Source organism: Linderina pennispora (assembly GCF_002104995.1).
Source record: "Linderina pennispora strain ATCC 12442 chromosome Unknown DL89scaffold_2, whole genome shotgun sequence".
NCBI lineage: Eukaryota > Fungi > Kickxellomycota > Kickxellomycetes > Kickxellales > Kickxellaceae > Linderina > Linderina pennispora.
This window is the reverse complement of record NW_024468250.1, coordinates 730,613-744,924: the sequence shown is the minus strand read 5'-3', so window position 1 is coordinate 744,924 and position 14,312 is coordinate 730,613. Positions and strand designations below refer to the sequence as shown.

At 51.6% G+C, this 14,312-nt stretch overlaps 5 protein-coding genes across 5 annotated transcripts; 1 reads left to right on the top strand and 4 right to left on the bottom strand.

Moving 5' to 3' along the window:
- The first annotated feature begins 327 nt into the window (after positions 1 to 327).
- On the top strand, positions 328 to 1,337 carry DL89DRAFT_265128 (uncharacterized protein). The gene has a single exon (XM_040886531.1). The coding sequence runs from the start codon at positions 487 to 489 to the stop codon at positions 931 to 933; it is 447 nt and encodes a 148-aa protein (XP_040746295.1). The 5' UTR covers positions 328 to 486; the 3' UTR covers positions 934 to 1,337.
- Positions 1,338 to 2,524: 1,187 nt separating this feature from the next.
- On the bottom strand, positions 2,525 to 4,311 carry DL89DRAFT_265127 (phosphoglycerate mutase-like protein). The gene has a single exon (XM_040886530.1). It carries the CDS (start codon positions 3,982 to 3,984, stop codon positions 2,809 to 2,811), a length of 1,176 nt encoding a protein of 391 aa, XP_040746294.1. The 5' UTR covers positions 3,985 to 4,311; the 3' UTR covers positions 2,525 to 2,808.
- A 2,951-nt stretch (positions 4,312 to 7,262) lies between these two features.
- Positions 7,263 to 8,731, bottom strand: DL89DRAFT_265126 (uncharacterized protein; the record flags this gene model as incomplete). The annotated part of the gene is made up of 3 exons (XM_040886529.1): positions 8,198 to 8,731; positions 7,868 to 8,156; positions 7,263 to 7,815 (listed from the first exon to the last, which is right to left on the bottom strand). Coding segments are annotated over exons 1-3 (1,284 nt in total), but the record flags the coding sequence as incomplete, so codon positions are not given.
- A 1,120-nt stretch (positions 8,732 to 9,851) lies between these two features.
- Positions 9,852 to 10,387, bottom strand: DL89DRAFT_265124 (uncharacterized protein). The gene has a single exon (XM_040886528.1). It carries the CDS (start codon positions 10,295 to 10,297, stop codon positions 9,938 to 9,940), a length of 360 nt encoding a protein of 119 aa, XP_040746292.1. The 5' UTR covers positions 10,298 to 10,387; the 3' UTR covers positions 9,852 to 9,937.
- Positions 10,388 to 10,854: 467 nt separating this feature from the next.
- On the bottom strand, positions 10,855 to 14,092 carry DL89DRAFT_265123 (uncharacterized protein). The gene is given in 8 exon segments (XM_040886527.1): positions 10,855 to 11,410; positions 11,474 to 11,784; positions 11,804 to 12,320; positions 12,379 to 12,416; positions 12,438 to 12,938; positions 12,970 to 13,084; positions 13,104 to 13,228; positions 13,260 to 14,092. The coding sequence occupies 8 exon segments, from the start codon at positions 13,614 to 13,616 to the stop codon at positions 11,029 to 11,031; spliced, it is 2,346 nt and encodes a 781-aa protein (XP_040746291.1). The 5' UTR covers positions 13,617 to 14,092; the 3' UTR covers positions 10,855 to 11,028.
- Positions 14,093 to 14,312: the final 220 nt, after the last annotated feature.

Here is a 14,312-nt window from a genome sequence, read left to right as displayed (position 1 = left end):
TGGAAAATGCTATCTGCCTCCAATGCTACTGCCCAGTCTGCCAACGTTCACTGATTAGGCAGGGAGATACAGCGGCCCGATGCGTTTACCTTTACACTATTTTCTTGGACAGCAAGAGCCGTTACATATGCAATCGAAACCGAATACTGGTTCGACAGCGCACACTGGAGTCGGCGGAAATGTTCTAGCGGGAACCGGCTGCAGTACAGAAGAGCAGAAAACGTTGGCCAGGCCTTAAATCTCAAGAATTCTTGATAAACATTTGCCTGCTGTATCTGCATATAGAAGCGACACCCCCTCCCTCTGCCACTCCTTCTCATCCTTTACCTCCTCCCTGTTTCATTCTCCCTCACCACTCTGCAGTCTCTAAACCCCTTACGCAAACAACATATCCCCTGCCACCTCTCACTCCCCGCGTAACGACGTACACACCCCTCTTTCATTACACAGATCTAGTTTCACGACCTCCCTTTCTCGCCCGCAGTCATGAACATCCTCCCACTCCTCCCACTCCTTGCTGCTGCCTCTGCCCTCAACGGCCCGCAGCCAACCACCACTGTCAACGCTGAGTGTGCCAGACAATGCAGCACTGCACCCGAAGACCAGCGCGAGACCTGCTACCGCATCTGCTCGCAGTTCTCCGAGCAAGGTGTCGCCTTCACGCCCATCAGCGCCCGCTACCAGCCATCGCCCGCCCTACCTGCTGCCATCCGCCCGGTCCAGCAGCAAACCGCACTTGGCGGCCGCCCCATGGCCACGATTGACCCCAGGAGCTCGGCAAGAAAGGACAGGGGCGGCGAGGATAACGATGAGGACGGCAAATCAGGCAAGGCATCATCGCGTAGTGCTGCTCCACTTGTTAGCGGCGCTGGTGAGCGTGCAGTCGTCGGTGTTGCTGCTGCTGTTGCAGCAGTTGTTGCTGCGGCCTTCTGAATTCCATGATGCCATCTCATTTTCATGTCATGCCCTTTTTATCTTGCTCCTTACACCCTTTCATGTCTTCGCTCTTATGATACTGCATTCCGTTTATTACCTGATAAATACTCCAATATACTTTTTGACGCTTTTCTAAGACTTTGTATTCGAGAGATATGTCGCATACTGTGCTTTTGGTAGAATCAAATGACCACTTTTCCACGTCCCGAATGACCTTGTTCATACATATCCCCTCATATCTGGTAGCTGCAATTCTTGGGCTCTGAAGTGTCCAGGGTGATACTGGTTTGTATGGTCATTCCAAGGACAGCAAATATGACACAAACCGCCAATATCTTGGCGATTCTATCCCCTTTTTCTTTCAGAATGGAGGTGAATGGCACCTTCAAATGTGGCAAATTTCAAAACTAAAGAAAAAGGAAAAAGAGAAAGGAAAACTACAAATGCCGCGTGCTGCCCTTTTTGAAGAGGTCGCTGCTATGCAACATCTGAGCACATCACTGAAACCAAGGCAACAATGTGCAATTGTAGTGATCACAGGTCTCCACTGGATATCTCTATTGGCTCAGCGTGAGGGCTGCTCTCGTTGTAGGTCGACTTGGCACCTACCATATCATCATCATAATGATCATCACCGGCTGCACAACACTAGATCATTGCACAACACTATCAAATAAGCATTTTAATGGCTGTATATGTGCCTGTGGTGGTAATTTTGAATAGGGTTTATTATATAAATATATTAATACTGCCAGTGTACTTGTATGTGCTATTAAAAGGAACTGTTGATTTTAATCAAAACTGGGTGCCAATGTGGACCAAATCAGCAGTGGCGACACCAGGAACCAGGCGCATAGCAGTGGAGGCTAATGTCCGGCTGTAAACGATGGCAACTCGGATTTGGATCTTTCACAAGAATAACATATGGTTGTGGCACAAGTATCTCGATCAAATAATACATCGGGGACACTAGTCTCACGACCGATACATATGTCATGTCAGCAGCCTCACAGCTTTTATCTTGATTCCTTTATGTAAATATTCCAATTCCTATCATGCAGAACACCAAAGCACTAATGTTGGATACTAGTCGATGGACTACATGGTTTGTCTCAAATCGGCAAGTCACTGTGCTAGGAAAATCCTGACTTGGCGACTCACCAACTATGTGGCGCTGAGCTCTTCTCTGAAACAGCTCCCTTCTCTTTTTCTTACCGGTTTAACTGCTTAGTATTTTCTCACTTCTTATTTTAAATCTTCGCGTATAACGCCTCAGTTTACTTGAAGTACTGTAGACGGAACAAGAAGCTGGCATCCGCCTGCCACTCTATCTCCGCTTTATCTATCTTGAGTAACTCAGCGCACAAAGAACTTTTAAGAATTTCCATGAAACCCCACGATATTTCCATTTATCATATGCGCACTGCTTAATCTGTATGTCAGTACATTATCCTTCTGCCCCGTTGGCCTTCTACTCCCATCACCGCATCCATTTATGGACATTGCCTTTCTCCACATTTAATTGCTTTGATCTTAATTCTTGGGCACCTATTCTGGTGGCCCAGCATCTAATGAACCCTTACACGGGTTTGGATTGTGTATTTTCAATTATTTTGTTAGAGCTGTACCTGCTTCAAGACTATTGTGTAGAGCACTCCTTGATAATGTTGGTTGGGATGTAGTTGTCGAGGTATTTGTAGTATGTGTCGATCGGGCAGGCATTGAGGTCGCACCACTTCTGGCCCTCCTGCAACTGCAAAACATGGCCGTTGTACACGACACGCACAATATGGCTGCCATCATTCTTCCTCCATAGCTCGAACGCCAGGTTCGAGGCATACGGCGGCCACAGCATGTCGGCGTTGGATGCCTTCAGGGCACCGAGGATAGGGGCAATCGTGGTGTCGTGGGCCGAGTAGAGAGAGAGAGCTTGAGCTTGCCTGTGTTTCCAGCAACAAAGCTCTGCATCTGCTCCTTGAGCGTGCCAAGGAATGAGCCGAGTCCCAAGCGTGTATACTCGGGTGAGATCGAGCTGTCGCGGTACTTGAACGCCAGCTCAAAGTTGGCATTGCGGATGACCTGCTCGACATCGTCTTCTGTCGCGCACTGGCCGCTGCTGTTGCACGGGTACTTGAACCCGTGGCACTTGCGAGTGATCAACACATCTAGGATGACGTACCAAGTGGTCGTGTAGTCGGAAGTATGCATGCCCATGATATCTTGAAGCCTCTTCATCAAGGGCGCCTGGTCCTTGAGGAAATTCTGGTATTGGGCCGAGGCAGTCATTTGTGCAAGGTTGGTTTTGATCTTAGGGCAGGCAGCCGGATTCTCGTGCATCGTTTCGATGCTCTGTGGGTAAGTGTGCAGAGGAATTGCCACATTGGACTCGATGCTGCGACCAGGATAGAGGTTACCAATCAGGCTCTCGCCCGAGTTTTTGGTGCGCCAGACGTATGTTGAGCGGAAGTGGATGATGTCCGAGTCATAGAGCTTCTTGGGAAGGAAGTTGAGCTTGTCAACATAGATGCTCCGCAGCTGAGACCCGAGCTGGAAATGCTGGAACTTGCCCTTGTCAGTCAGTTCGCCCGATTCGCATGAGCCTTTGTAGAACTGGTTCTCGAAGCCGAACTTGCCGTTCCACTTGGGGATCTCGATTACCTGCTTGAACGACCCAGTCGTGTTTTTGGCCGACGGGTTAGCGATGTGGAGATACGTGTCCTCATCAACACCGTCACAGGTCCAGGTGGTGTCCTCGTGGGGTATGATTGCATTTGGGGTGCGGTCGCCATGACGAACAACAAGCTGCACAAGCTCGAGCTCGGCGTTGGGAACGGCAGTGTAGGTGCTCGCAGATGGGTAGCTTGCCTGGCAGTAGGTATATCCGTGAGGGACGTCAAAGTTATACCAGGGGATAGGCGTATTAAAAGTGATCTGTGCCGCGCTGCTCTGCGGGCCCGGAGACGGTCCGCTGATGGGTGTGGCCTGGACAACGCTGCAACCGGCAATGGCAGCCACGACGATTGGTGGAGAGAAACGCAGTACGTGCATTCTTTACTAGACACTTCTAGAGTTGCGGGAGTTAAGGGGGGAAGTAACAAAGGAGTGTACGATGAGAAGCTGAAGATGCCAGAGTGCGATGGGGGATGATGTCGTCTAGCGATAGCCATTTATATGTTGTTGCGAGCCAAGAAGACAGGGCGTAAAGTACTATTTGGAAACTACTACCTGAACATGGCCGCCTGGCCCCTCTCCGTATTTGCGGACCTTCCCTATCTAGTGTCTTTGCTGCCATGATGGGGGTGAAAAACATGGCGCATCACTCCCCGCGCCCCGCAGATGCTCCTGTGTAGCGCGAAAGGAATGTTTGGCAAGGACAGGAGAGGGAGACAAGCAAAACCCAATACTCCGAAGGAAATAGCGGCTGCACAAAACTGGGCGCTGTATGCACGTCTGTGCGCCAAACAAATGCCAGGAACTATACGTCTTGTAGACCACTACGGTTTTTGTGCTTACCCGTGTGAATTTTCCCAAACACACCCAGCCCATTGAGTCCTTTCACGCAGCCGTGCATTTGCTGAGCACGTCCGCATTCGCCACGGCGATCCACGGCCCCTCCATCCAAGATGTAGGACAACCCCCTGAAATTTGACGGAATTAGGGATATGTTCCATCTATTGGTAGATCGCTGTCCAGTAAGAGCGTTTTGGCAGAGCACCTTCCATCGTACTCATCACAGACCCACTAGCAGACTGAACCATTATTGTAGACATCGTGTACGGATGACGCATGAGGATTGGCTGATTCCTGCATCATCTCCTGCAGAGACAAATGTCTACCTGAGGTGCAGACGTGTACACAGCACTTTGGATCCGAGACGCATCTGGCTGACTGGGGCCGAACCGAGTCAGATACATGGTAGCGTGTGCCCTGATCCTGCTGGAGAGAATGGGCAGTCAGACTCGGATATTTGAGTCTGAAAATGACCTTTCTTTGCTATGCACACCTGTTGCATCAAACTGATGTTGCAACATTGCGCAGCATGAGGCTATATGCCCAACACTTGCCGCCCGCCCTTTCCGTTCTCCTCACCCTAATGTTCTCCATGCCTTTCTCTGTTCTCTCCAACGGTTTCTTTACATTTATTCTCTTGATCTCTTGATGAATTCAAACCTGTTAACTATTCGTTTTATTAGCCTCCTCTCGCAGAACAAAACTAATACTAACCACACGCTCTATCTTCTCTTTTGTAGGTTCAAGTTGCAAGATATACTTTAAAGAGGTAATCACTCTCGGTGGAAGGCAGCAACTTCAGCGTAAGGCTATGGACTAACCATTCCCACCTCTCGCTATAACCTCTGCTACTTGGATGAGAGTTGGCTTCTTTCCCGACTGCATGTTGGGTTCAGGCGGTAGACCCGGTGGTCTTGTAGCTACCAACACAAGTGTTAAAAAGGAGTAGCGAGATCATCTCCTTCTCCCTGATCTTCGTTGTTCTTGCGATTCAAAGCAAGGGTGTTCGAGAGTTGAGTGGCCATGATCTTGACTTTCCTATCGACCGAATATTATGTCACTATTCAAAGTTGGGTGCAGGAAAATATTGAAGGAAAATTGGAGCTCAGTTAGATAGCTTCAGTGGGAGAGTTGCATCAGTTTTTATATATCCACAATCTCAAAAAAGTTATGATTTAGTTAAAATACTGGGTACAGCCTACAGCTCTTCACTGCTTTTGCTGTTTTAAGCATCCATAGCTTGTGGCACATATTCAGAGCATCCATAACAACTTGATAATGGTCATTGACAAGAAGGAAAATAACAACTATTGCGAACATTTTCCTTTCCAGTGTAGAAGGCGTTCATTGCCACTAGTTTGCGGCGCCATTGCTCTGTATCTGCAGGATTGCCAAACATGAGACAGAACGGTCAAAAACAACTGAATGTAAAGCCTCTGCTATACAAATCTGGTTCCAACTATGCCAGCAAAATAACCAGGAGTTGAGCTGGAGGACTGGTGAGGAGTTATCTTCTACTAGGGGGCTTATTTTGCCCAAGCGAAGAGATATTCCTTAATGCCCGGACTGAGCGGATGACCGATGCATACTGCCGCATGCGCTCCAGTCGACTTACTCTATAAGGCTTTATCACACCAGTATCCGAATTGCTCATGGATCGCAACATTTTTGAGGTGCGAAGCACGCATAACCCCGAGCTGCTTCCGCATAGACAGATGATTGTTTAGTTTTTGTTTTGACCATATATGACAGCCACTGTCAGATGAAGCTGCACTAAACCAAACGCAAACAGCAGACACAGGTCCCAGGTGGCGTATTTAGGATGCCAAGCCTCACCCGGTCAACCCGATTGTATCCTACCTATGGCTCAATCGGCTCAGTAGACCGGCATCTGAAATGAGTGAGCCGAAATACAAGGTATACCATAAACAACATGACGCTGTCTCACTATGCATCATTTATTTTCTTCATATGCTCCACTACCAGTGCTGACATGGTCTAAGATACATGCAAAACCAATATTCGGAATATAGTCGACTAGTAGAACCCTATCGAAAACACGCACTGATCTCACACCTCCATGTATCGATTATTAAAGTTGAACCAAGAAAAACAAAACAATTGTCAGATTAGATAGAGAAAATTGAAAACCCGCAAGGAAAAGTAGGTTGAGGTATCTGAAGCACTGATTGCGTTTTTATACGTGGTCATTTAACCCTGAATACCACTCAGCGAACTATCACATTTTAAATCAGGGCTGCAATGTGTGATTTCTATGAAGAATGAACAAAGTAGAGGGTAGATTCCCTTGAAGTTATCCTTGTGCCAGCCCTCAACAAGAGAACATGTATTAGAGAATATCAGCAAAAATAGCGATATCAGCTTGTCATGCATATGCACTGCCCTAAGCACCTGGCCATTTTTAGAATACATAGGATGGTAAATAGTGATTTGTGGTATTCACCTACTTGCTTTTGTATGCTAAGATGGTGTTTGTTAATGTGGAATATTAATAAAACAGATGAGGCTAATAGGGTGCATAGTAATTGTAGAAGTGGATATACCGCTTCATTAGATAGTGGCCATACAGCAAGCGATTCACCTCTGCGGCTTGCGTGCCATTGATCGCACAGCTCGTCACACGCGGCAAGCGGCAAAGAAGTTGGCAGAACCCGTCCACATCGAATGCCTTGTCAGCGTAGATATCAAGCAGCCTCAACCTCCAACTGAGCGCCCGGTATGGATTCTCTTCAGCGTACTCCTCGTCGATAGTCACTTCGAGTCCTTCAGGAACGGTCTTCTGATCAGGGGTAAACCGTGTCGCAAGCGTCTTTTGTAAGCATCGACACGCAGTTGATATGCAGCGATTCCAGGTGCGGCAGCTGTGCCACCATATTGCCGAGCATGTCCTTGTCGGCAATGGCCACTGCAATGTCGAGCAAGACCAGGTTGTGCCAGTTGATGGTGCGAGGCAGTGTATAGTAGACCGGGCCGAGCATGACGACCTCGCGGACTGCGGACTCTTGGGCGAACAGTTTCTGGATACTGTCTGATGAGTACTCGCGCTTGTAGAACTCCCCTGTGGGATGTTCTATCTCAAACCGCTGCACAGTTTGCAGGACACGCCAATCGATATGCTCGAAAGCATCTGGGTCATCCTTAACCACCAGCCTTCTGAGTGTGTTAGAAGTGAAATATGCGTAAATATTGTCGTACACACCTATGGCGTTGGTGACACGCAAAGAACCCAACACCGGGAAGTCGATGGGGTACTGGTATCCGGGGAATGCCGTCTTGTTTTCGGCGTTTACGACAAATGTGAAGTCAATCTTCACTAAACTCTGAAAAACTAGCTGCCCTTCGATCCAACTCAAAGAGATTCCAAGGGATGGGTCCATCAATTCGAAGTAGGTAGAGAAACCGCAGACGAAGAGCAGGAATCAATGGCAAATCGCGGTGGCGGCGAATGTGCTGGATGTTTATCGACAGCGAAGACAGATTTTCGCAGAATTTGTGAAACTCTAAAGGCGTCGTCAGGTGAAGTTGAAGGGCTTCCAGCTGGTACATATACTTTGTGAATGTCTGTTCGAATAGAGTGCATCTATCTGGTGGTAGCTTAGTGTATCCAGCCGATACTCCCCACTTGCGTTGTCGATGGAACGTGAGATCACTGACGTTTGGGAATAACCTGTGGTAGACCTTCGCAGCAACTTCAGGAGTCTGCATTGCCAGCAGTCCAGGTCCTCAGCACCTGCCTGTATCAATCCTCTACCAAGGAATAGGATCTTACGCACAGTTGCCAAGGGTCCGCCCAGAGAATCTGCAAGCTTAGTCAGCTCCTGATTGATGTTCAGCAGCTTTTTACTCACGCCGTGTGCGATGACCCGGAACTCCTTAATCAGATGGCGCTTCCGAAGTAGGTCAATTGTACGCAGGTTCGAGCGCCATATGCGCTTGTGGGATTTTTCGCACGAGGGGACATCGCAGTCACAGGGGTCATTACTTTCCAGGATCAGGACGGTGAAGGCGTTGGCTGTCAGCTCGTTGACACGGGTTGGACATGTCTTGACGAAACTCTCCACGTAAAAGTAGTCGCTCATCGTTGAGACAGGACCAACTGAGTTCTCGCTGACTTTCACGGGATTGAGAGGCAGCTCAAAGCGCCAGTCACGACCATCACTTCGGTGAACCATGATGAAGAGGGAGGGTGGATGAGGATGGTTTAAGAAGAACTAGAGAAGATGGTGCGGTGAAGTAAGTAGAGCAGGAATAGCCAGATGTCCGGGAATGGGAAAGGCAATGAGGAGTAGAGGCAGGGTGGGCGATGCTCTCCTGAGTTTCATACCCCCTTTTGAAATACTCTACACAGCGTGCTGCTTTTTGACAACCTTTTTGCAATGGCACGGTTCTTCAAAGTGAAGGAGCTGCAAATGCACGGAAAAGCGTATCCGATTACGCGGCCACCTGATGTGCCCATATATAGACATATTAAGCCTCAGGGCCATCCGGCAAGCCAATGATATCTCGGCTGGTTGCTGGAGCATGCACAGGAAGGGCGACATAAAGGCACAGGTGAGCAGGTGAACAGGTAAGCCACCACTTGGAGAAATGCAAATACCCACTTGGCAGGATGGTATCCTGCTTTCTGGACACTGCCTCACCTGCTACAGGAGAGTGCACTGGGATAGGAAATCTGCACGAGTGGCTGTTTTCCTGCCTTGATGGCACGGAATGCAAGTCTTCACTCTGTGTTTTCAGCTGTGAGCTGTTTGCAGTGTCTTTTGTGGGTGCATGTATGGTACGGATACTATGCACAGTGCTGGAGACGGGGTGAGAAATGTGTTCATTGGTACTTTGGCCACTGGTTGAAGAAAAACTGACTGAACATGTAGTCAGCAGAACCCCTTGCTGCCATGGTGGGTTCACTCAGTATTTTTGAATTTGCCTGTGCTTTGTACTGGCAGGAGTTTCCGTTATTTAACCTTTACAACTCATCATCCGCTCCATATTCCAAGAGTCAGTGCGCTGATTTCCACAGTCCTAGCCCTGTTCTTTCGAGTAGGATTGCCTGCCAAAGCGCCAGGACGCTTATGTCCTCAGAAAAGGAGACTAGCCTAGCCATGCAGCGCATCCTGCACACCTTTCCCTCCCGTCAGTTTACTTTCGGATCCATCCTTTTAACCACACCATCTGGCGACCCCTGCTGGAAAGAGGTTCAGAAATGGGGAGGCTTGGTGCATGGCTGGTATGCACACGTGCATCTACCAATGAGAGGCACAGACATGCAAATGGCGAGCGATAGACGGCAAGCTGTAAACAATGCGCTGCAATCTGACTGCCGCGTCAAATCTAGGAGCTATTTCATGTGCTTCTAGCGTGCAGTCAGAGGTTTAATTAATTTCAATGCGTGCTCTTGGTTGGCATAAAAGCAATTAGCATTATCTGAAAGCGCGTTCATATACTTTTGAAAAGAGTCTACGGAGAAGACATTCTAGTTGAAAAAGTCCGGGTTCCTGCCTTCGGCGCCTTGGTACGAGGCAATAAGCTTGTTAATCTGTCCAGCCATGCTTGACACCGCTTTTGCTGCGGCATCCAGGTTCCCAATCGCCTTGTAATGAGCGGCGTTCAGGTCCGACTTTGTCTTGCCCGACAGGCTGCCTGAAATTTGGTTTTTGGTTTTCTGCAGTTGGTCGATGGCGTTGCGAATCTGTATGGCCTGTGAGCTGTAGCTCTTGGCGGCCTGCTGCAGAGCAGCAAAGTTGACGACTGCGCGCTTATCGTAAGTGTCGGGCGTGGGCGCGGCAAACACAGCGGTGGTGGCCAGGGCAAGGAGAGCAAAGGAAATCTTCATATTTTGCAAGTAGTCTAAAAGTCAAGGTAGGGAAGAAACGAAGGTGCGGTTGTATTGTGCATCTCTGGGATGGGGATATCGTGTACCGTTTTATACCCAGGTCGCAAGATGTCCCTGAAATCAAAGCAGCCCAATCTTTATAAGCAAGATATCGAGCGCAAGGGATTTCTGGTGGGGAGATGCGATGCAGAAATTGCATGTAAAAGGCACGCAAACCCAAGCATGCGAGCCGGTTTATGCAGTGTATTTTTAGGTCCAATTGTTGATATCTCCGTGCTTGCATATTTTCGGTCATTTTCGGTCCTTGCCTAATGTGCCTGAGCTTGGTTCACTACATTCAACAGTTGGCCAGGCTAATTGGCATCTGGAGATGGGATTCTACTTAATATCAGGTCACACATAACATACGGAGATGGGGTGCCTGGTGACGTTGCCATACATGATCTTTTCAGTCGTTTACAGTCGTAAGAGTGAGATTAAATGTATGCAAATGCGCGGTTTGTGGAGAAATGTGCGCTGATGCTGCTGCGGCAGAAACAGCTCAGGTCAGGGGTGTGGATGATATTAACAAAGGAAGTGAAGGAATAGATATTGAAAAGTAGAATGATAAAAGGTCAGCTGGCTGAAGACTTTGTAGAAAGGCTAGCAAGGAAGAAGGAATGGAACTATTAGAAAAGGAGACGCTGTCACAATAACTTGCGATTTTTTTGGTAAAAACAGTATTCGCAGTCTTATCCGATGCTCATGGCATTCCGCTCGCCACGGTACAGGGCCAGTGGCACGTCGTCGTCCTCATCAGGGTCGCTGCTGCTATGGTTGGATACTGGAGACTGGGTGCGGAACGGCTGCTGCTGCTGGTGGCCGGGCTGCATGTTGTAGCCAGCTGGGCTCATGTAGATTTGCTGCTGCTGGCGCTCATACTGGGGCGACCTCATTACTACGCGCTCGCCGCCAGAACTGCCGCCGCCATGTGTACCTGATGACCGCCTCCGGCCACCATTGCCTGTCGCGTGACTTTTGGCCTGACCTCTTGCCACCCCGCCGGTCTGACCGGTCGCCAGCATCCATGGGGGCCGGCTGCTGGTTCTGCTGGTTCTGCTGCTGTTGCTGCTGCTGGACCCTGCGGGTAATTATTAGGCGCTTGTCGCATCATTCCGCTGTTGCTGCTGTTGAGACTGTTGCTGTTGCTGTTGCTGTTGCTGCTGATCCATGTGCTGCTGCTGCTGCGGTCCTTGTTGCTGGTTAGGTCCCGGCGACGACGGGGGCTGGTGCTGCGCCTGCTGCGACCTCGGATTGATCAGCTCGAGGTACCAGAACATCATATTGGATAGCAGCACCTGTTGCTGCAGTGGCCGCCGCGGGTTCGCCAGCTTGATGGACGCCAGGCGGTAGATCGCGCGCTCGATGTGGATTGGCAGGCGGTTCGAGCCAGTCCCGAGGCGGGCAGTGGGCGGCGGGCGCTGCGGCGTCAGGATGCTCGGGATTGGCTTGCCTAGCGCTCTCCACCCGCTTCTCCACATCGCTGTCCGCATCCTGCGCGGCCGAGGCGGTGCTGGGAGCCGCATTGCTAGGTGGCGGCGGTGTGGGCGACGAGCCATTGGCAGGGGGCTCGGTACGGGCGGCCTGCTGCTGTGCGCTATGGCCGTTGTGGTGGTCCTTTTTGCCCTTACCCTTGCGGTTCAGGAATGAGATTGGCGAGGGAAGCTTGGCCTTGCGGGGCGGCGTAGCTTCGCTCATGGTATGTGCATGATGCATGGCTGGGCCAGCAAGGGCTGGCGACTCGCGGCCGGTATTGTCGCTCTGCGAGCGGGCTGCGGGCTCTGGCACACTATTGCTAGAGCTGCTGTCCTGGGTCTTGTCTTTGCCGCCCCACTGCCACCATGACCCCGACTTTTTGTGTGTCACAGTTTTGCGCGGTTGCTGCTGCTGTTGGTGCAGCTCCTCAGGCTCATGGGAGACTGAGGGGATCCGCTGGTGCTGCTGCTGCTTCTGAGAAGGACCCTCTATGGGAGGGGGTGACACACTTGGTTTATGCTGAGGTTGCTGCTGGGATTGTGGCAGGCGAGGGCAATTGCGGCAACGAGCCAGACGGAGGACCCTGCCTCTGAGGAGCCTGAGGCTGTGGCTGAGGGTGCTGGACCTGCGGCTGCTGAGGGATACTAGTCGGCGGCGCATTGCTGGGGACCGGAGGGAGGTGGTGACTAGGCACAGGGGGATGCTGGTGGTACATGTTGCTGGCCTCCTGGTTGCCGCCAGCCGGCTCCTGCTTTTTCTGCTGCTGAGGCAGTTTCTGCTGCTGCTGCTGCTGCTGCTGCTTCGACTGTGGCTGGGTTTGCGGGCGAGGAGGTTGATGCTGCTGTTGCTGGGGGGTGGTGGGGCGCGAAGAAGTCGACGAGGACGACGACAAAGGCCTTTGCTGCGACCCCGCGGCCGACGGGAACGAGGGCGTGGCACGGGGGACAGGCGGGGGCGGCGACGACATGCTGTTCTTGCTGTACGAGCCCAGCTCGTCCAGGTTGAAGTCGTCGAAGCCAAAGTCCTCGACCTCGGCGGTAATCTGCTTCAGGATCTCGGCAGTCGACATGCGCTTGCCCTCGGGCGCCTTCTCGCTCGGTGGCAGCGCGGTTCCAGCCAGCCCCACCTCCTCGTCGTCGATCCTCGGGTGCGGCCACCGGCGGTGCCAGCGGGCTCGACACGCTCGGCGTTGTCGCCTCATGGGCCTTCCTGCGGCCACGCCGCGCCGACCCCGTGCTCGCTGAAGAGTCCCGGCGCTTGTTCGCCAGGCGGCTGCGCTTCAGCGACTGACTTGGCCGTGCTCTGCACCAGAAACGGCGCATCCCCGTCGTCCTCATTCACCCGCTCAATAAACGTCTTGCGGCGCATCAGCCCCGTTGTGTTGCGGCGACGCAGCGCCGCTGCGCTCTCTGCCGGCTTCGGGCAGCGCGCCGTCCCGCTGCTCCACGTCCGTGTACGAGTAGCTCAGAATCGACTTGCGCCGATGCACGCTGTCCTCCATCTTGCTCAGCTGGCTGCCGTGCAGCTTTATCCACTCTTGGAACTCGCCCGGCGCTATCTCCGGATGCAGCCGCGCCGGCAGCCAGACATTTGCCGCCTGATTGAGGAAATCCGAATCCACACTGAACTCCTCCGGAAACCGCGCCGCGATGGCCCCGCGCTTCAGCTCGCCCACCGCCTCCAGCTCGTCTGTGAGCCACTCGTCGGGATTGCCTGAATTGCCCGGCGACTCTGCCGATGGCTCGTCGCCGCTGTCATTTGGTTCGTGATTCCGCAGGTCGCTGGCTGACCGACGCCGCGGCATGCGATTTGGAGTCGCATCAAGCGACCCTCTGCGACTCTGCCCAGAAGTCAGCATACTAGTACAAGGGGGGAAGGGAAGGGAAAAAAAAAGGAATGTGCTTGGGAAAAAAACAAGAGGTGAAAAATAGAAGAAGGCCAATTCCTGCAGAGGAAAAAGAGGTGTGGAATTGCGAGTAAAAAAGTCTATGAGCAGAGGGAAATACTGTTGCTTTGCAATAGGCATGCACTGGCCGGACTGGGGGATAATCGACAGGGGAGGCTGGCTAGCTGCGTTCCTGCTGTCAGAGAGCAAAAGAAGGGAAATAAACTTATTGGCGAGTTGGTGAGTGAGAGAGAGAGGGAAAGCGGATGGCGGGACAAGGCCAGCGAATCCCCCTTGCTCCCCTCCACAAGCCCGCCGCACAGCATGAGCAAGGGCCCGCTGCTTTTGCCTGTTGTTGTGGTGCGGCTTGCCCTCCTCATGGGCGCACTCGAGTCTATCAATATGTGGCGAGCAAATGTCTGTTTATCTTTTTGGGGGGTGGCAGGACGAGCGCAAACAGCATCTTGCGCCGGAGCCAGTGATGGGCGGGATACATCACGTAGCACTAGGACGGCCCACTGAGACGCGGATGCGGCCCCACTGCCAAATAAGAAACCGACCCGACATGTCCCCTCGGTCCCGTTCTGTGGTCCCACCGGTTTGTTTTTCCCGCCT